The sequence below is a fragment of the Fukomys damarensis genome, unplaced genomic scaffold (assembly GCF_012274545.1).
Source record: "Fukomys damarensis isolate Sample0158 unplaced genomic scaffold, DMR_v1.0_HiC HiC_scaffold_73902, whole genome shotgun sequence".
Classification (NCBI taxonomy): Eukaryota; Metazoa; Chordata; class Mammalia; order Rodentia; family Bathyergidae; genus Fukomys; species Fukomys damarensis.
The window spans coordinates 57269-78980 of NW_022974814.1; the positions used below are offsets into that span (position 1 = coordinate 57269).

Below are 21712 nucleotides of genomic sequence, written 5' to 3' on the forward strand. Positions count from 1 at the left end.
ATTTAAAAAACCTTAAAGATCTTCGCTAAATTCATTTATTCAGTGCCATGCTCCAACACTGATACTTCTTTGTGGATTTATTGATTAGATGACCTGCCTATTTGTGAGATGGCTATAGAAGTCCCTGCTATGATTTTTTGCTATACATGTGTCTCTTTAGTCCAATAGCTTTTGTTTTAGAAAACGGGTTACACTAACATTCGGTATATTTACAACTACATTATATATTTGCAATTGTTCTCTTGTCCTGTTGAATAGTTCCACTTACCAGTGTATAATGACCTTCTTATGCTCCTCTCCTCATTTTTGGCTTGAAGTATACTTTGTCTGGAATAGCATAGTTGCATCTGCTTTCTTTCAGCCTCAAGATTCATGGTGTACTCTTTTTTTTCTGCTTTAATTGAGTTTATTGGTACATTTTAGGGATACAGTACAGTTACATTCATTGTTGGGATCTTGTACCTCTACATGACAAGTCTTGATTCTCATTTTTTCCCCTTACCCCTCCCCTCCCTTCACGCCCTCCTCCCCTCCCCATGATGTACTCTTTTTAATATTTTCATTTTCAAAAAAAATGAGAACCAAGACCTGTCATGTAAAGGTACAAGATCCCAATAGTGAATGTAACTGTACTGTATCCCTAAAATGTACCAATAAACTCAATAAAAGAAAAAAATTTCATTTTCACTCTATTTGGTTTTTTAGATGATTTGTGTCTTTGCAGACAACATGTGGCTGGAGTTTATTCCCTTAATCCAATTTGCCACTTTTTTAACTGAGAAATTAACACTGTTAGTCTTTTCAGGGCTTACTGAATTCTGCCACACAATATTGGAGATTTTTCCAATATTGATTGCATTATTTTTTTCCTTAATTTAACTCCTCTTCGTGTCAGATATATTACCGTACTTTCCTTTGGGCTTTTCATGCTTGAGGCCTCCTGTGCTCCATCTAGATTTCACTGAGGTATTTTCTGCAATGTTGGTTTTATAATTATGAATTTCCTTAGGATTTCTTTGACATCGAAAGTTTTTATTTCTTCACCAGTTAAAATATAGAAGTCTTGAATAACAGTTGTTTTATTTTCTGGTTTGAAAAAGTTTGCTCCAAGCTCTCCTGGCCAATAAAGTATGTGATAAGAAATTTGTTATTATTCTGATAGGCTTACCTTTTGGTTGCTTGCTGTTTCCTCTAACATCTTTTATATTCTCTACTTGGGCTAAATTTCTGGAATTTTGACTATGATGTGTCATGAAGAAGATTTCTTCTGCTCATGATTATTTGGAATTCTATAAGCCCTACTTATCTAAAATTGAATAATTTTCCTACATTTGGAAATTCTTCTGCTATGATTTCAGCGGATAAGTTCCTAATACATTGAGTCTCTTATAATCTTTCCTTTACTCCAATAATTCTTAGGTTGTTTCTCTTCTGTCACTTAATTTCTGGTAAATTCAGCTTCCATGATATCTTCTTGTTTTTAGTCTACTATTGATATTGATTACCTCAACATGATTTATTATTTCAACCTTTATTTCAAGATCTGACACTTCTTTCTCACACTGGTTGATTCTGTTACCCAGTGAATTTTTATAGCCTGGGTTTCTGCTTAGTTCTTTCATAGTTGTTATTTTGTTATCAAACTTGACATTTATAACTTGTGTAGTCTTGTTTTCTTCAGTCAGATGATTATTTGTATCCTCTTTAAACTCAATGAACCTTTTATTTTTATTTTTTCTCTTTATTAGGTTTACTGGTACATTTTAGGTATACAATAAAGTCACATTCATCATTGGGATCTTGTATCTTTACATGACTTATCTTGGTTCTTACTTTTCCCCATTCCCCAGCCCTCCCTTCACCCACTCCACTCTTCCCTGTTTACAAGCATTGCTTCCAAGTTTTCTTTTACACATATTTTTTCTTTTCCCTTTTTATTCCACTACCCTCCACTTCTACTGTTTTAGATTTTTTCTTCCTATAACACAATATCAATTATAAATTTGTTTCTTATTTACACTTTTAGCTTTTCACAAAAACTTTAGCTTTCACAAAAACTATTTTATATTCACATATGTATGAATTATTATTTTTTCTTAAGAGGATGCCTCAATGTGCATCCTCTCAGTTACAACTACAACTAGTTTTTTGTTTTTTATGGCTGAGTACTACTCTACTTTATAGAAAAACCACATCTTCTTTATCTAGTCTCCAGTTGATGGGCAATTGGACTTTTTCCAATTTTAACTGTTAACAAAATGTGCCTGTCTAAGCATGGGTGTGCATATAACATTGCGGCGTGATTATTTAAATTATTTTTGGAAGATACTGAGCAGAGAAATAGCTGAATCACATGGGACTTCTCATCCTAGTTTTTTAGCGATCTCCACATTGATTACCTCAGTGGTCGCACCAGTCTACACTTTCATCAACAATGAAGGGTGCCTCTCTTCCCAAAATCCCACCAGCATTTGCTATTGGTTGATTTCTTCAGAGCAGCCATTCTTCCTGGGTGAGGTGGAATCTCCGTGTTGCTTTCATTTGCATCTCTCAAATGACCGGTGATGTGGAACTTTTTCTCATAAGTTTATTTGCTGCTTTTACGTGTTTGCCTGATAAATGTCTATTAATTTCAGGTGCACATTTTACTTAGGTCTTTATATTTTGGGGTCTGCTTCTTTTTTAGTTCTTTATATATTCTAGATAGTAGACCTTGGTCTGAGGAACAGCTGGCAAAATTTCTTCACACATTGTAGGTGGTCTCTTAGTTCTGTTGGTGATTTTTTCATGCAGTGCAGAAGCTTTTTAAAAAGATGAGGTCCAAGTTATTAATTCTTTGTGCTAGTTCCCGTGCTACTGAGGATTTGTTCATAAAGTCTTTTCCTAAGCCAATATCTTCAAGAGTTCTACCTAACTTATCTTCCAGCAAGTTTCATGTTTTTGTTTTAATATTTAGACCTTTTATCCCCCTGGGATTAAAGTTTGATCCACTTGGATTTTAGTTTAGTGCATGGTGAAAGATAAGGGTCTCATTTTAATCTTGGGGAAGTTGAAATCCAGTTTTTCCAACATCATTTATTAAAGAGGATATCTTTCCTCCAGTGAGGATGGTTGGCCCCTTTGTCAAAGATGAGGTAGCTGACTACATCTGGAGTTATTTCTGCATCTTCTAATCTATTCCACTGATCCTCAGGTGTGTTTCTTTGCTATTGTCATGCTGTTTTTATCATAGTGGCTTTGTAGTATGTTTTCAAGATGGGGATTGTGATATCCTCTGCCATGTCTATGCTGTCTAGAATTGCTTTTGCTATTCTGTGTCTCATTGTTCCAAAAGAAACTTTGGATTATTTTCTCTAGCTCTGTGAAATATACTGTTGGGATTTCAAAAAGGATTGCTTTGAATCTGAATAGCAGTTTTGAAAGTATGGCCATTTTCATTATGTTGGTTCTTCCTACCCAGGAACAAGGGAAGTCTTTCCATTATCATATATCTTCTGCAATCTCTTTTTTTCAGAGTGTTGTAGTTCTCAATGAAGATGATTTTTGTTTCACTTGTTAGATTTATTCCTAGACATTTCATTTTTTTGATGGTATTGTGAAAGGGATTGTTTCCCTGATTTCACTCTCAGTGAGTCAGTTATTTGTGTACAAGAAAGCCATTATTTTTTCAGTGTTTACCTTGTATCCAGCTACTCTACTGAAACTGTCAATGAAGTTTAGAAATCTTTCGATGGAGTTTTTTGGGTCTTCTATGTAGACTATAATATCACCAGCAAAAAAATGAGAGTTTTACATCTTCCTTTCCTATTTTTATTGATTTATTTCTTTCTCTTGTCTAATTGCTGTGGCTAATATTTCTAAAACTACATTGCACAGGAGTGGTGATAGTGAACAACCTTGTCTTGTTCTGATTTCACCAAAAATTAGTTTCTATATTAGATCATAGATTCTGTAGCCATTTAAGAAGTGACTTTATTCAATTTTTGTTTTTCATTTGTACATGCATGCAATACGTAGTAGCCACATTCCTCATACTAGGTAAATCTTGGAAGCATCCTATATGTCCATCAACAGATAAATGGATGAAAACATATAAACTGTTTTAACATAGTGCAGTACTGTTCTGCCATAAAGAATCATAAACTTATAGGAAGATGGGTGTAATTTGACACCCTGTTAAATGAAATAAATAAGAAACAAAGGTTTGAAGATTATATGGTTTCTCTTATAATGGACACACAAAACATAAGTGGATAAATCAGTAGCAAAATAAACTATAGATAAAAAATAAAATATAGATGAAAGGAGCTAGGGAGACAGATCTTTTGCAAATGGTAATGGGAACAGGCCAAAGAGATAGAGAGGGGTCAGACAGAAAGGAAGAGAAAGATACATTTGAAAACTTAATATCCAAATTACTGAAGAAGAAATCTGGTTGATACTTAAATGAATTTTTCTAGCCAAAGCAATGAGCATTTATTTTTATGTTAATTATTTTTTTAGCTCTATGACTTTTATAGATGCCATCTATTGCTTGGTGACTGCAGATATACTTTGCTTTGGAAAACACTCTAATCCACTTTTCAACATATTTTTGTGTTTCTTCTCACTGTTTATTTTGTGCATTTTTGGTATTCTTACTTTGTCTTCGTGAAAGACAAAATCCCTTCACCCTTCCCTTTTTAGAAAGACTCTGTTTCCATTTTTTCCTTTTTTGAGCAGATACTTTTAGGAGAATGAGAAAACAAATCACTGATGGGGGCAAAATATGTGCAAATAGTAAAGCTGATAGAGAATTTGTTTCCAGGACCTATAAGAAATTTGACTTCCAGAAGTAATAACTCAATACAGAATGAGCAAAACAACCCACTTAAACAAGATATATCGAAGAAAATTAAGCACATGGAAATATGCTGAACATTATTACGCATTTAAGATTAAAAATTAAGACCATAGAAAGATATCACTACACACCAATTCAGATAGCTAAATTTTAAAGACCTCTTCCACATAAAGTTCTGACAAGGAGAGAGACAACCTAAAACTATCATTTATGCTAGCTGGAAAACAAAGATGAACACTTTGGAAAACAGTTTAGCTAATTCCTATAGTAAGCCAAATATTCACTTACCAAGAATCCATGTTTTCTATTCCTAGATATTTACCCAGGTAATGAAAGCTTATGACTAAGAGAAACCTTATCGATTCACATACATTATATATTATCATATCAGAACAGATTCATTCATACTTTCAAGTATCTACAATGAACCAGAATATCTCTAATCGGAAAAGAGATTAAAAGGGTTAAACAAACTATAATATGTCTGTTAAATGGAACACTATTCAGCAATAAAGCTGAATGATCTGCTAATATAAGCAGGAATACTCAGAGACTTCAAAAGCTTTATAAGAAGGATACCAGATTCAAAGGGCAATATACTGTGTGGCTCATATTTATTAACACAACATTTTGGGAAAGGAAAATTGGGAGGACACAAATGCATCAGAGTTTTCCAGGACATAATGGAAGGAGACAAATTGACTACAAAAGTAAAAGGAAATATTTTAGGGTGATAAACATTGAAAACATTTGACTGTGATGGATCCACGACAGTGGGTACTTGTCAGAACACAATTCCAACTTGGCTCTCATGCCTTTCTGAAACAAAAACAAAACTGTAATAAAGAACTTCAATCTGGTTTCCACATTAACTGGATCTCATTTTTTAGAAATAAAACTGTTCACTGATGATATTTTTAGCTAAACACAGTATCACTTTCTATCCAAAACTCTGAAGTGAAAACATGTAGATTTTGAACCTGAAATATAAAACTAATCCTAAAGACAAAGTTCACAATGCAGCTAACAGATCTGTTATACTGATCAAATAATAAACGTGATAGTGGTAAAACTTCTTTTTGGTCTGAGAAATTATCTGAGCATTAGACATCTTCCTTTCTCATGAATGTGGGGCATTACCAAATTTCCAAAAGTGCCTTCTTTCTTCTATATAAAGAAAGCAACGCATTTTTTGCAAGTCTTAGTTTTATATACAGTGGAAAAAAAAGAAAATTATAGGGTACACTGTGCTTAGTTTTATCCTTATCTTCATGTGAAAAAGAACAGAGTAGTGCTTTTACCACAATTTCCACAAACTCAACCACCTTAGTATTAACGCAAAGGATAGCTGGTTCTTGATTTTTAAAGGTTGAGTATAAATAAAGAGATACAGCCCTAAACTATCTGGAGAGGTGACAGCATCATTCCTTCTCAGGATTTATTGCATGTTTCTTACATCAGAACTAGTAGCAGGTTCTCTCCAAAGTTAAATTCTTTTTTTTCTTCATTGAGTTTATTGGTACATTTTAGGTATACAGTACAGTTACATTCATCATTGGGATCTTGTACCTTTACATGACAGATCTTGGTTCTCATTTTTTCCCCTTGTCCCCAGAGTTAAACTCTTATACCAGAGTTTCTCCATAGAATTATGGATCTCCGAATTTCTCAAAGTATATATTAAAGGATTTAACATAGGAGTAACCAGTGTATAAAAAATGGCTATGAATTTATCAAAGGGAAAGGTGGTGACAGGTCTGACATACATGAAAATACAGGGAACAAAAAAGAGAACAACCACAGTGATGTGGGAGCTGCAGGTAGAAAGGGCCTTGCGCCTCCCTTCCTGACTGTGAGTCTTAAGAGAGTTGAGGATGATTCCATAGGAGATGAGGAGGAGGATGAAGACCACCACACACATGGCTCCACCTGGCCACCACAGTGAGGCCAATCAGGTAGGTGTCAGTGCACACAAGCTCCAGTAATGGGTACATGTCACAGAGAAAGTGATCAATGACATTGGGGCCACAGAAGGGGAGACGAGACACAAACACAAGTTGAATCACAGAGTGTGTAAAACCTCCAGCCCAGGACACTACCAAAAAAAGGATACAAACCTTTCGGTTCATGATGGTCAGATAGTGCAGAGGCTTACAGATGGCCACATAGCAGTCATAGGCCATCGCCACCAGAAGGAAGATCTCAGCACCAGCAAACAGGTGCTCTATAAACAGCTGGCCCATGCAGGCTCGGAAGGAAACAGTCTTTCTATCACTGAACAGGTCTTTCAGCAACTTAGGTGAGAACACAGTGGAATAAAGAGCATCTAGCAGTGACAGATTGGCAAGGAAGAAGTACATCGGGGAGCCCAAGGAAGGGCTGGCAAGGACAGTCACCATGATGAGCAGGTTGCCCAGCACTGTCACAATGTAGATGAGTAAAAACATGAGAAATAATGCTGTTTGTGCACTGGGATCCTGAGTGAGGCCCAGGAGGACAAATTCTGTGACATTGTTAACCTCTCCCATTCAGTCTTCCAGAAGGCTTGCTTCAGAGATGTGAGCTCAGGAGAGCCTGCAGGACCTGCCAGGAAATAGTGACCAGGACTATGACACAGTCTGCCACAGAGGAGTCTTCGTCACCATGTATCCCTCAGTGGTGAACACACAGTAAACGTTCAGTGATCATCCATGGAGACCCTCTTCAAATAGCCCGCTAGACCTGTGGCTAATTTCACTTCTCCCTGCATGATTTTACTGGGCTACAAATCAGAAGTTGTTTTTCAGTGGATATTGGGAGAAAAGAAAGATGAAGCCATCATGGACATTCATACATTTCACACTTTCTTTCCAATATGTTACTTGATGACATATATGTTACTTTTGTTCAGAAAGAACAAAAAAGAGAAACACTTTTGCTTTAAAGAAACGTATTCTTTAGCTCTGGAAATGAGCACTAAATATATTCACTGACATAGATTCAGTCTTTCACATTGATAGCTTTGGTAGGGAATAATGTTACAAAACAGTCTGTGCCACACCAAAAGCGGTATCTGCCCTAGCAGGCCCAGGTCAGTACCATGATACTGCAGTATGAGGCTTCTGTCACACAAACCCAAAAGGACTTTGAGTCTTTATAATCTCTCATTCAGTACTAACAGCCCAGCTGGGACTGTCCAAAAAAAACTACAGAATTACTCAGCACACTACTCCTTGTAGCAAAAACTATATATGAATCTGGTTTTCTGATTTTTTGAGAGCTCTGATTCTTTGCATTTCATCTTTGCTGGTGCCAAATTCCTCACAAGTTTATATACACTCTCCTGATTTCAGTAAATTTTTCAAATAACTGAACTGACATAAGACTGTCATTGGCTTTTGCATTAGCATCTAGTACTGCTGTTTTCCAGAACTCCTTGCTGAAACAGGTAGTGGGGGAGAACGAAAAGAAAACCTAAGAAGAATTTTATATATAATGCTTAAGTATTGAGAGTGCTTTGAAATAGAAAATCACTATGTAGACTTCAAAAGTGTAGCCTACTGAAGGGACAAGTCTACACCCATATCACATAGATCTGAGTCATTTTTGAAATGCAATTATAAATGCTGCAGCCCTCACACTGAAAACCACAGGGCAGGACAAGAGAATCTCAGAATCTGTCCAACTCAGTTATGATCAACACGATCAGTACAGCCCTTAAGTCTTTTCATCTTTTGACATTTTGCCCTCTTCACATTTACATAATCAAATAAAAGTTTTCCAGCTCATCACTAGGTCCTGAGAAAAGCTACCCAGTGGCAAATGGGATGTTACAGCTACAGTTAACAAATCATGCCACTAGATTTCTCATTCAGCATGAACCTACACTGCATCGAAGACATCCTCGGAGAGAGAAAGCATAGCACAGTCATGAGTAATCTGGGTATTGAAGAGGCAGCTCTTGTGTTGTAATCCCAGATTAATTCCTTTCTATCTAGCTTACCTGTAGCAACTTAAATGCACCTGTGTCTCCATTTCATAATTTTTAGCATGGGGATACTCAGAACTACTACTCCTGGAGTTAATAGCGCATGTGCAGTTTCTAGACTACTGTGGGGCCCTGGTTAAAATTTAAATAACTCCTACCTATTTTTATCATTTTTAGTGGTTCACTGTGAGCATTACATCAGACTAGATCAATAGAATCTCGCAATTGAGTAAGAGTTATTTACATAAGACAAGAGTTGAAGAGTAGTGTAAGTGTAACACATGAAATCTTGGGAGGGATAAGGTAAAATTATATGTCTTGGGATTACATATTTTATTATAGAACTACTAGCAATATTTATCTACCACCAATTGCATTTTGACTAGGAGGAAGCAGGAGGATTCCTCACGGGTGACTGTGGTAGTAGAGCAAGACCTGCTGAAAAAGGCCAAGCCGTCTTTGAAGCCACCTGTAATGACCCTTCTGTGTGTCTCATTCACAGTACTGTTTGCAGCACATTCAAGAAATCTGCTTTTGTGGAAGCTTTATAGCAAAAGGGCAAACCTGTTGAAGACCGTAAGGACACAAAGTAGTCTCCAATTCTCTTTCCACCCCTTTCTGCAGCATTTAGTGTCTTTATTTTCGTTAGCAATTTGGGGGTTCACTGAGACAAATCTTCAGCTGGCCAGAATAACTGTTTCTATAATAGAAAAAGTAGAACAATTAAACTCTACTGCATACCATATAGCTTCTTACCAAAGATGTGATGCTACAAAGTTAAAGAATATTATACATAAACCATTAAATCTTTCCAAAATAAATGTTTAGGAACATTTGATAAAACCCTTAATTGAAAAAGCCATCTACCTTGTACTTTCCAATACCAAGTGACCGTAGATGAGACCCTTCCCTGATCACAGTTTTCTCTAAATATATGCACTAGAGTGTTTGTTGGGATGATTTAGAAATTAATACATAGAAGCCCATATCCAAGCTTACACAACATAATATACACTAGTTCCGTTACACTATTGAAACGCATGTAATGTTATACAACTTTAAAGCCTCTAATTCAAATATATCTAAAAATAATTATTCTTCTGTGTTAACCTATCAAGAAAAATATAATATCCCATAAACTAGAGTAATAAACCAAGTTTTCTTTATTATACACGTAACATCTTTCACTTGTTATGTGGCAAAATGGAAAAATAAATACCTATCAGGCTTCAACATGACAATAAAATATATTTGGTACATATTTGGTGCATTCTGATTAATTTCTCTCTTTTTACAACTCAAATTTTCTAATTTTCTACTTACATTTTATGTCACTTTTAATATATGAGATGTATCTCATTCTATCACAGGAATATTCCTTCAGCTTCCCTTGTCTGTTGTTTTTATACTTTCACTGGGGTGTTGCCCATTGCCCTGAAAATCAATGTTTCTATCACTGAGTGTGACCACAATACCTCCAGTGCCTGTGTGCCTTCACACAACACAAGATAATGCACAGCTAACAAGCAAAAGCAGTAACAGTATCAAGTGACTACAACAAGTGTATTTTCACAATAGACTTCCTGTTCTCTTTCTCCAAAGGGTAAAGAAGACAAGACAACACCTAAAATCTAAACACATTTAAAGATATGTGTTGTATATTTCCACCTGCAGGGAAAGTAGAGATGCTATGTTTGCACAGGTAGGTTAAAAAATGACCTAGTAAGGGGAAACCTTCTTGCCCAATTCAATAGTTGATGCCACAAATAAGGAAAAATTAGTTACATGTTTTTTTCCTCTTTTCAGTTCATCATGATGAAGTAACCAAGAAGGATTGTGCTTTCAAGATTTTTCAAAGACACTGATGTGTCTAACCAATAAAGCTGTGTAGTTAGTGAGCAAATGCTGGGGCTTAATTTCTTCAAAAAGTGAATCACAGAAGTTTCTCACAAGCAGGAGCACAATTCTTCAGTCTTTCAGTCATCCAAGTTGCATCTTTTAAGGCCTCTTGCTTCCTAATTAATGACATGTGCCTTCCTTCCCGATCTCCTCCCAAGAGATGGAGACCTTGCACCTCTTCCAGGACTATGTGCAAGCTGAAGACGCGCTCCAACTTGGCCTGAATTTGACTTGAAGGAAACCTCTTGAATCATTCCAACAGGAAACCAGTTCTTCTGTTTACATGTGCAGGTCCACTCTGACTTTCTTGCATCATCACTACTTTAACAGATTAGTTTGTTAGAACATTTGGAACAAATACAAGTGAAGTAATCTCTGCTGAACAGGTTTATTCCTGTGAGAAATCCCTCAAGGAATAACACTTGTATCTTTCCAAGAAGAGTAGTTGACTGCTAAGTGATATGAAACCCTCTAGTGTGAAAATTAAATCTCACAATGTAATGATTGATGAGATAGGAGCTGCACATTGTGACGCAGTAAGTAAAGCAAGTAATATCTAATCCAGCCTGTGGAGAAAACAGTGCAACTTCCCTCACCAACCACACACTAGCAAAAGATGCCCTTGGTCACTCACTGAGGGTCTCTACCCATGGATTCTGAGGCTCAGAGGAAGGAGCTCAGAAGTGGAAAGTTTATTGTAGTTGATTTAATTCTTGGAAAGACAGATGACCATAGTTTCTCAGTTCTATTGGAATGGAAGCTTTTGATCAAGGTCTGAATGTGTGTCTAATGGACCATAGCTGTCTTCCTTCTACAATTCGATCCCTCAATTTTAATCTTATATTAATTTAAAAACTGCTTCTATGAAAATAAGTTTGTTTAAAAAATATGAACAGTGCTTATGGTCTTCTGAGTTTACTTCCTTAATTTGTCTTTCCATTGGCTTGACTAAGCTCCTACTGCCCTGGTTAGTTAGATATTACATCTTGTGTGTCCAGAATTCCCAAGTTACAGGATCACAAACATACAAGGCTGAACCAGATAAAGATCTTTACCAGGTGATGGGCTCCAGTAGAATTTGGAAGGTTTTAAAACACCTAACAGGTGCATAATGCAGCAACCTCAGATGTAACCTGTACTATTTTTAACAGAAAGTGCACCTCTAATCATCGTGCCTCTCTAATTGCTAAGTAGGAAAAGATGTATATATAGATGTACCTTCAATTTGTTAAAACCACCTAACATGATACAACTTCTCTGGGTTAAATTATTACTCAAAAATTGAGAATTTATGGGTGCTAAACATCCTTTGTATCTCTTCAAGTAAGAAAATACTTCGAAAATTTTAACTTTCATACATTTTGCCAGAAAATCCTGATATGCTTCACAATTAACAGTGTGTTTCTCAATGACCCTTGGAGAAAAAAAATCATGATAGAAGTCTCCTCTTTAAATTGCTTTGCTGCTTCGGAGAGTTATATGTGTGACCCTGCATCAAAAGCCTTTATGACACAGAATATTTAATGTGTAACCAAACATATTCAGACAAGCTCAGGGCATGTGCAGCAAAGCCAACATAGGTGAGTAAGAGGGAAGAAATAAGCACTGCTCTCTTTGTAAAGTAACTTTTGTTTAGGATCACTTATTCAATTAATATTGGATTAAAATTAAGGTACTGAATTAACAGAATACGGTTTCATCTGACACAGATTCAGACTTGGAGCACAGGCTTCCACTCCAACTAACAGTACAGAACAATGATCAATCTAATTCTTTGCAAGAATCAGGTCAGCTGTGGCAGATTCTCCAGTGCACAGCTCCCTGCTCCTAGTCTTGGGCTCGCTGAGCAGACCCTTCTCAGAGCTACAGCGAGGCTGTCCTCAACTGGGGTGGGGTGGGTGACGGAACCGGAACTGCTTCTCCTTCATGCTGGTCACATTTGCTTGCCTGACCTAAATACTTTGTGCACCTCAGAGCCTGCAAATCATTACTCTGAAATTTCCTTCTTACACTACAGGTCTTCATATCACTTGTCAGTCAGCTACACTTTCTTGACAAAATCCTAGCCTTCACCCCCTAGGGACTTTCACAGGAAGAAACCTGTTCAGAAGTGATTATGTCATTTGAATCTGCTCCAAATAATCTAATAAGTGGATCTATTAAAACAGTGGTCATGGAAAAAGTCATAGACTGTATCTGCACATACAAGTGGAAGAACTTCTCTCCCATTAGAATGACCCAAGAGCTTCCTGAAAACTCAAACTCTGCCCAAGCGTGCATTTGTGTTCAGCTGGGATCTAGGCCTGGGTGTGTCTTGTTTTCTTGTTGCATTATCATTGCTTATAAAAACCGGTGGAAATACTCAGTTTCTAGGATGACATTGTGAAGATCCAGGGACAGTGTCTTTAATGCCTTAAAAAAAAAAAAAAAGCGGCCTTGGGAAAAGTCACTTGGATGGCTACAAGACGGAAAAGTACTGCTTCTGCTTGTGAGATACCTTTATCATCACCATTTCCAAGGAACTAAGCATCAGCCTTTGCCTTGTTAGGTACACCGTTTATTTACCAGGTACCACAGTGGTATTGTAAGCTGTGAAAGCAGAGTCTTTTTCAGTTTGTGACCATAACTGAGTAAAAAGGGAAAACTGCACTAAACGAATTTTTGTGCTTTAAACGTTTGTGTGTCTGTGTCTCTGAATAATGGATTTGGATCAACTAATCTACGCTACTTAGGTAAAGTTTTGACATCACTGCGCCAAGTTAGCATTTTTATGAAGATGTTTTCTAAGCAGGTGAGACTATTTAATTACATTTGCACAACACATATTGATATTAACTTGCACACTTTTGCACTTCTAAAAGGTCGAGATAACAGGAAGCCTGTTGTGGAAATGTGTTCACTGTAGCCACTTGGTGCTATTTCTGAACCCCCTGGGCAGCTGTACACTGCCATGTTGTCTGAGGACACACAGGGATACGAGGTACCCGAAGTCACCTTCCGTGAAAGAGGCATTGATTTTCTGGGCTAAGGGCAGGTTTCAAATTTTTCCTGGAGAAAGGAAGCTACTTGAACATTCTTGTGATTCACAGAAAACCAACCAATCTCTTCCAGGTCTTATATTCTAATAATAAGTATCTACTTAGGAAAATTAAGCTTTCAAAAGACAGAAAATTAATCAGAATGCACAAAGTATATTTGGTTTTCCTGTTAAAGCCTGATCAATGTCTACCTTCCATTTTTGTGAAGTAACACGTTGAATACATTACATATATAACAAACCAATGGATGCATTGCTTTAGTATGTGAGACATTATATTGTCCATGATAAGGTAACACAGCACATGATTAATTCTATGTATATTTGAATTAGAACATTTTAATTTGCATATCACACCAGGAGTATGAATAGTGTATGTGAACAAATGTTTATTTTGTGCTGGAAGCTTGAGAGGGGCTTCTGTGTGTGAATCTAATATCCCAGAAGATGTGAGAATGCATACAAGAGAGAAACCTATTACCAAAGAAAAATCTGTGACTTAAATTTATAAAACTGTTACTGTCTTTTGAAAAAAATTCTCTTAAAAGCTGTATTAATTATTTCTAGAAAGTGTTAGCTTAATGGCTTAAGCTGAAAGCACTATTGTACTGTCCTTTGTGGTATTAAATATCTGAAATACTAAACTCTGATATGCAGTAGAGTTTAAGTACTCTATCTTAGTCTATTATGCAAGCAACTAAACTGGCCAATAGATCTGACCTTGTGAAATCTAGCATGGATAAATAATGAGATAATGATAAAGGAGATAATGAGATAAGTAATGCCCTAACATTGCAGAAAGCATCATGTGAAACAAGCGACCTGGACATCAATTACTTTATTCCCCTACATTTTCAGCCCCTTTTTGTCTACACCTGCAACACCTGTAGACCGTCTAGTAGGACCAAAGTAGAACTGTGTACTGGACATGTTGAGGTTCACCCACAGCTGGCTTCCAAAGAAGGCTTAGACTCTGCACATTTTCCTCCACTATCAAATCTATTTATAAAATACTTTTAAAAGAAAAAAATTACTAAACACATGAATGACCACAATGTCTTTATGTCTGCTTGTTTCCCTCTAGTCCAAATGCATTTGGTCGCAGGTAATCATGGCTAGTACTTCTATATAAGGAAAGAGATGGTTCCTATGACATTGACTTTTATACCCTAAAACATTTATGTGTTACAGTTACAGTCTTCTTTAAATTGTGGAATAAGTCAATAATTCTTATTAGATCAGCAGAGATCCTAATTTTTTATTTTGATCCAATGCTCATGGAAAAGCACTGAGTGCTAATAATAGATATCATTTATTTAGATTTTAGTTGTTGTCTAAACCTTTTACATGCAGTAATAACTTAAAAAAAAAACAGAAGATGACCGGAGTGTCTGATGGTTAAAATGATGAGATAGAGGCAGAACAAGGATTACTAAACTGTCCAACATCACCTAGATAGTAAGCGAATGAACCTGGGATTGCAAAACAAGCATTGCAGCTCCGTGTCGACCCTGCCCATGGCTGTGCTATGCCCCCTCCCGAGGATGTCTCTGGTCCTGCGAGGCACACAATCAGTGAGACACTGAGAGTCATTGTCTCTTCACTGCAGGTATCTAACCCGGTACTACTGGACAGCATATTTTAAAAAGCAGGCTATAAGTCCACATTATGTTATATAAATATAAAAAAGAGTAAAATGCTGATACAATAGAAAGATGTTCAGTTGTACTGATATTGTCGTATTCATTTGGACTGGAAAGGATTCTGAGATTATCTAAATTCTTTTCTTTCTTAATGTGCAAAATGAGACATATTCATAATCATATTTAGTAAAATGACAACCACTCTTTGCCTTCTTACTCTGGGCGTGGACTTTTCCCTTGAGAGTACTACAGTCCACACAGAGAAATTCTATTTCTGAAAACTCTGAGTTCTAAGAAACATTCTGTATGAAACCATGACAGATGTTTTCTCTTTCTCAGTTTCTGTTTCCATCCCCTTTCACTATCTATCTCGAGGCAAGAGTTTTGAAAAAAATTACATAACAACTGATAATGCTGCTTGGTGACACTTAGGGGCTAGATTGATTCTTCTAGAAAAAGATTTGTTAAAAATCTGAACAGCATATGTAAACATAATAGAAATTGGTATAAGCAAGGATGAAATGGACAGAATTATAGCTCCTAAAAGGCTGGCACTTGGAATCAGATAAAGCAAATGCTACAGGAAGTAATGTGCTCAATAATTTTGTAATTCCAGATAAATTCAAGCACCAGTCCTGTAAAATTCAGTGAGAGATATACGCAGACTGAAAATCCTTTGAGATGTGCAAGGGAGCCGTCGAGCATTGCCAGAGCACAGTGCTGAGCTGGGTGCTGCAGAACTGGTGTTAGTTTGGGGACTGAACACGTCGTATGGTAAAATTGCTCCCTGTTAATACTTCAAATATCAAAGCTCGCTCTGTTACCTTAAATATGTAAGACTCATTTCCATGGACAGAAGAGTAGGTAGCTAGAAAATAACAACCTTTTCTTTGTCATTGTTAAATTTAGTTCCAAGAAGTAACATATTTTTTAAAAAGGAGCAAATTCATGAATAATTGTGATGGCTTCACTCTACTCTTCCAAAGTGCGCTGAGGCTGTGAGATAAAAATGCTTACATGCAGGCCAAACAAAATCATGCAATGGGAAAGAGCATCAGTAAAGCAACATGCCGTTGGCTCTTTGGACAAGGAACTCGAGTCTTAGCACACTGTCAGTGAGTGTCCACCACTGTGGAAGATATGGTGATGAAGACACAGTCTGTGAGACTCTGTCATTGTCCTGTTCACTATTTCCTGGCAGGTCCTGTTCTCCTGAATTCTCACCTCAGAAGCAAGTCTTCTAGAAGACTGAATGGGGAAAAATGTCACAGAATTTATTCTCCTGGGCCTCACTCAGGATCCCAGTGCACAAACCACATTATTTGTCATATTTTTACTCATCTACATTGTGACAGTGCTGGGCAACCTGCTCATCGTGGTGACTGTCCTTGCCAGCCCCTCCTTGGGCTCCCCAATGTACTTCTTCCTTGCCTATCTGTCACTCATGGATGCAGTGTATTCCACTGTCTTCTCACCCAAGTTGCTGATAGACCTGCACAGTGATAGGAAGACCATTTCCTTCCCAGTCTGCATGAGCCAGCTCTTTATAGGGCACCTGTTTGGTGGTGCTGAGGTCTTCCTTCTGGTGGCGATGGCCTATGACCGCTATGTGGCCATCTGTAAGCCTCTGCACTATCTGACCATCATGAACAGCCAAGTTTGTATCCTTCTTTTGGTAGTGTCCTGGGCTGGAGGATTTTCACACTCTGTGATTCAACTTGTGTCTGTGTATAATCTTCCCTTCTGTGGCCCCAATGTCATAGATCATTTCATCTGTGACATGTACCCATTACTGGAGCTTGCCTGCACTGACACCTACCTGATTGGCTTCACTGTGGTGGCCAATGGTGGAGCCATCTGTATGGTGGTCTTCATCCTCCTCCTCATCTCCTATGGAATCATCCTCAACTCCCTTAAGACTCACAGTCAGGAAGGGAGGCGCAAAGCCCTTTCTACCTGCAGCTCCCACATCACTGTGGTTGTCCTCTTTTTTGTTCCCTTAATTTTCATGTATATTAGACCTGTCTCCAACTTTCCCCTTGATAAATTCGTAACCCTTTTTTATACAGTGATTACTCCTATGTTAAATCCTTTAATATACACTTTGAGAAATTCAGAGATCCAAAATTCTATGGAAAAACTCTGTTGTAAGATCTGAATCACCGATGCAATAGGTAGGTCTCTGCATTCAATGTGTTACTAACTCTGAAAGAACAAGCAGCAGTGAATTCCAACACAGAAGCCAATTTGATGGAATTTCCAGATATGCTTCCTTTTATTTTATAAAACCTTGGAGAAAGCAGGACAAATATTTTTTGAGATTTGAATCAGTCTAGTAAACAATCCCTCAAATGTATATAAGACGTATAGGCTTTTTTCATGTTGCAAGTAAAGATAAGTCAAAATTCACTTGTAAATTTACTGTTCTCAAATCAGATTGAAATTGGCCTTATTAAAAAAAACTAGCAATCTTTTTAATGATGGAAAACAAGCTATCTTTCAAGATTTAATATCACCTACCTTCATAAGAAAAGAATGTAACTAATGTGACAAATTTGGGGGACTAAAAGAGAAGTTTGTACTGGTATTGTTCGTTATTATTAGCAGACTAGGTTTGTGTATCTGCATTATGCACTTTGTTTTATGATGACTTCCATTCCTCAGCTCAATGTCTATACATTGAGTCAGGTGTTTTGATAGCAGGTGACAGTGTGTTTAGCTGAAGACACTATCACTGAGTTGTGTTAGATGGAATGGGGTTCATGAGGAAACCAAATGGTAGTTCTTTACTACAAGACAGATGCATTGTTTCAGAAAAACATGATAAGCCAATTTGAAAACAAGTTTTATGACATTCCTTATTAGTTAACGTGTGCAATTTTCTTATAGTTCACACAACAGGTATTTCTTATTTTGCCTTTATGAAGCTGAAGTAATTGGTAAGGCAATATGTTCACCATGCAACTTTGTCCCAAAAGGCTATAATCAATTTCAATAATTTATTCATAGACTAGAAATATTGTTTTGTTATGATGAAAATTTTTCTTTCAATTTTACATAGTAAAGAAAAAACAGGTTGGGGGGGTCTGCCACAACTCAGGAAGAGGATGGAACTACTTTTGTCGCTATATGGAAACATCACCTATGACTTGTAAGAATTCTCTTTTTAAAAATTATTTCTCCATATTTAATATATGCAATCTGATAGTGTGGATACATATAGGTAATAAAAGCGTTCCAGAAGCCTGTCAAGTTGACATACCCATCACCTCAGTAGTTACCCCGTTCTTTGCTTCTGTTACAACAGCCGGTAAGGTCCACTCCTCTAGCCTAGGTCCCTAGAGCAGTGAAGTTCATTCTCAGTCCCAACGCACATCAGGCCGATACAAATAAGCAGGGGCAAGCATCGGTGAAGTCTAGAAATCCTTTTTTAACTAAATATATACTTTAGATCTTCTGTGACTTTAAAATGTAATTTTCATTCATATGCAATAGTATATTCAAGTTATTTATACATTTTATTGTCTTTCAGCTAAAATATTCTTTTAGTAGCACTGAAGATGTTGGTATGGATCTTCCTGGTTCCAGTCCTCTCCAGTAATCACAATGCTAAAGTTTTTGTGACTAATAACTCAAAATAGTTTATATACAAATGCATATTTTCTGAAATTATTTCATGTAGATTTCCTTATCACTTGCCTTTACTAAAATTATATTGTGTGGGACACTGTCTTCTGAATTTTGTGTCTATAATTTCATTTCCTAAGATCTTCTCACATGGTTGCACATCATTTTAGACCTAAATTTTGCCCTGCTGTACCTCACTGCCCAAGTGAATATACCACTTATGATGCATCCATTCAACCCATGATCAAGTGGAGTGTTTCCTGGTTTTGTATTTCTAATAGTCTTCCCATGCCCATCTTAAAAGAAATTACTTGGTTTTAAGCAGGAACTTCATACTTTGACTTCTACTAAACTTTGCTCACACTGTATTATAGGCTGTGCTGCAACCAGCAGGGCATAGCAATTGTTCAGCCAGGCATGTTGGTGCACACTGTAATCACAAACTTGGGAGGCTGAGGCAGAAGGATCACTGTGAGTTGGAGGCCAGCCTGGGCTACATAGTGGGATCAAGGCCAGCCTGAACTACATAGTGAGATTGCTTCGTGAAAGAAAAGAAAACAAGAACAACAAAACTCTTCCACTGTTCTGTGTACACATGTGGCTTCTTTGAAAGAAGGAACACTTCAATGAGCACAAATGATCCAATTCTCTGTCCCTTCATGTTATTATCTAACCCAGAGCTTCTTCATGGCATTTTTCATCTCTGTGTTTCTTAGAGTATAGATGAGGGGGTTCAGCATCGGAGTGATGACAGTGTAAAACACAGCTAAGTACTTATCAGTGGGCAAGGTACAGGGAGATCTCACAAACAGAATAATGCAAGGGACAAAGAAGAGGACCACCACGGTGATGTGGGAGGAACAGGTGGATAAGACCTTGCGCCTCCCTTCCGGACTCAGGTTCCTCAGGGAGTACAGAATGACCCCATAGGAGATGAACAGGAGAGTAAGGATGACCAGGCAGATCGCCCCATCACTGGTCACCACTGTGAGGCCAATAATATAGGTGTCCATGCAGGCGAGTTTCAGTAAGGGGTACATGTCACAGATGAAGTGGTCGATGACATTGGGGCCACAGAAGGGTAGATTATAAACAAACAGAAGGTGCAGCATAGAATGCACAAAACCCCCAACCCAGGCCAAAACCAACAACTGAACACACACCCGTTGGTTCATGATGGTCATGTAATGAAGGGGTTTGCAGATGGCCACATAGCGGTCATAGGCCATGGCAACCAGGAGGAAGACATCTGCACCACCAAATATGTGTTCCAAAAACAGCTGAGTCATACATGCTTGGAAGGAAATGGTTTTCTTGACATGGAGTAGGTCTATCAGCAAATTTGGGGTAGCTGCACTAGAATAACCAAGATCCATAAATGATAAGTGGCCAAGAAAGAAGTACATTGGAGAATCCAAGGCTGGGCTGAGCACCACAGTCACGACAATGAGTAGGTTGCCTGCCATGGTCACCATGTAGATCAGCAAAAACACAGCAAATAATATTTTCTGACCCTGCAGGCTCTGAGTGAGTCCCAAGAGCGTGAACTCAGTCACGTTGTTCCTTTGTTCCATGTGTCCTTCTGCGTGTCCTCCTGCAACTGCTCAGAGTAAAATTACCTGCAAAAAGAATTATTACTAGTAAAATTAGGAAATTTTGGGATGCTTCTTAATTCCTTAAATGGGCACTATGAGTATTCTGCTGCAAAGCTGTCCTTTTCATGAGGATTCAGCTTTGATGAAGCATGGAGCCTAACTTTATCAGTCTTACAGAATAACCATGAAGGAAAGAAAAAATCAGGATCCTGTGAGCAAAGCACTGTCTGTGAAAGAAAAATGAGTCTCCCACAACTAGCTTGTGTCCAGAAGCCAATGGAAGTGCTCACTGTGCTGCCACCAAGAAGAAAAAACAAAGATGGATTAAATATTTAAGGCAACACAACAGCAAGACATTGGTATGTTTTAACTTCTGAACAAAGTAAATGCAATTTTCTACTTCCTTGGCAGGGAAGAAACTTCTCAGCTAATAGAAATCTCAGGAAGACGCGTTGAACAATTCAAAATATTTTAAGAATGCACAAAAGAGCACAATAAATAAAATGACAAAAGCAGTTTAGAGATGAGGAGAAGAGAGGAAGGAAAGGGAGGGAAGGAGGGCGGTGAAAGAGATGATGAAAAACAAACAGGAACACTGCGCGCAGAGAAAGACAACTGCTGTAAGTGGAATCATCTTCGCTAGTATGATATTCTCTTCTCAATAATAGCAGAAGTGACCGCTGCTCTCTCTATCGCTACTGACCTTTACTTCAACCCGGTTCATCATTTCTGCCCTGCCCCTTCTTCATCGACATGGAACATCTTTCTTCTCTACTCTGGCCCCTGTCTAGACTCATGCTGTTTATTTCATCATCTTTTTCACTCTCAACATTGCTCTTCCAGACTTCTCTCCATGTCTACATCTTATTTTCTTTCCTATAGTGCAGCCTTCTGTTAGTATATTCGCACAGTATGTCTTTATGCTTAAAAATTCTATTGTTGACCACACAACTCTTTAAGCAAGCGCCCAAACACAATTCTCTGCTCATGATACACATGCTCTGGTCACGTAAGTCCAAAGCCAGTTTGAGTTCTCCTCTTCCTTGACACAGCATTCGTTTGAATTAACCCAGGAGCGGGCTGACTCGAGCGCAGATTACA

At 37.6% G+C, this 21712-nt stretch overlaps 2 protein-coding genes and 1 pseudogene across 2 annotated transcripts; 1 reads left to right on the top strand and 2 right to left on the bottom strand.

Annotated features, from left to right (window-relative positions):
- Positions 1–6446: 6446 nt before the first annotated feature.
- Positions 6447–7371, bottom strand: LOC104874347 (annotated as a pseudogene).
- Positions 7372–15520: 8149 nt separating this feature from the next.
- On the bottom strand, positions 15521–20590 carry LOC104874352 (olfactory receptor 4A47). The gene is made up of 2 exons (XM_010641357.3): positions 19691–20590; positions 15521–15532 (listed from the first exon to the last, which is right to left on the bottom strand). Exons 1-2 carry the CDS (start codon positions 20588–20590, stop codon positions 15521–15523), a joined length of 912 nt encoding a protein of 303 aa, XP_010639659.2.
- LOC104874249 (olfactory receptor 4A5) lies at positions 16642–21042 on the top strand. The gene is made up of 2 exons (XM_010641284.2): positions 16642–17533; positions 21023–21042. Exons 1-2 carry the CDS (start codon positions 16642–16644, stop codon positions 21040–21042), a joined length of 912 nt encoding a protein of 303 aa, XP_010639586.2.
- The last annotated feature ends 670 nt before the right edge of the window (positions 21043–21712 follow it).

What these genes read in the sequence shown, in the direction of transcription:
- LOC104874249 (XM_010641284.2), top strand. Translation starts at nt 16,642, where the DNA reads ATGGGGAAAAATGTCACAGAATTTATTCTCCTGGGCCTCACTCAGGAT. An exon ending in AAATTCTATGGAAAAACTCT is followed by an intron (nt 17,534 to 21,022) that starts GTTGTAAGATCT and finishes CTTCCTTGGCAG; the next exon opens with GGAAGAAACTTCTCAGCTAA.
- LOC104874352 (XM_010641357.3), bottom strand. Translation starts at nt 20,590, where the DNA reads ATGGAACAAAGGAACAACGTGACTGAGTTCACGCTCTTGGGACTCACT.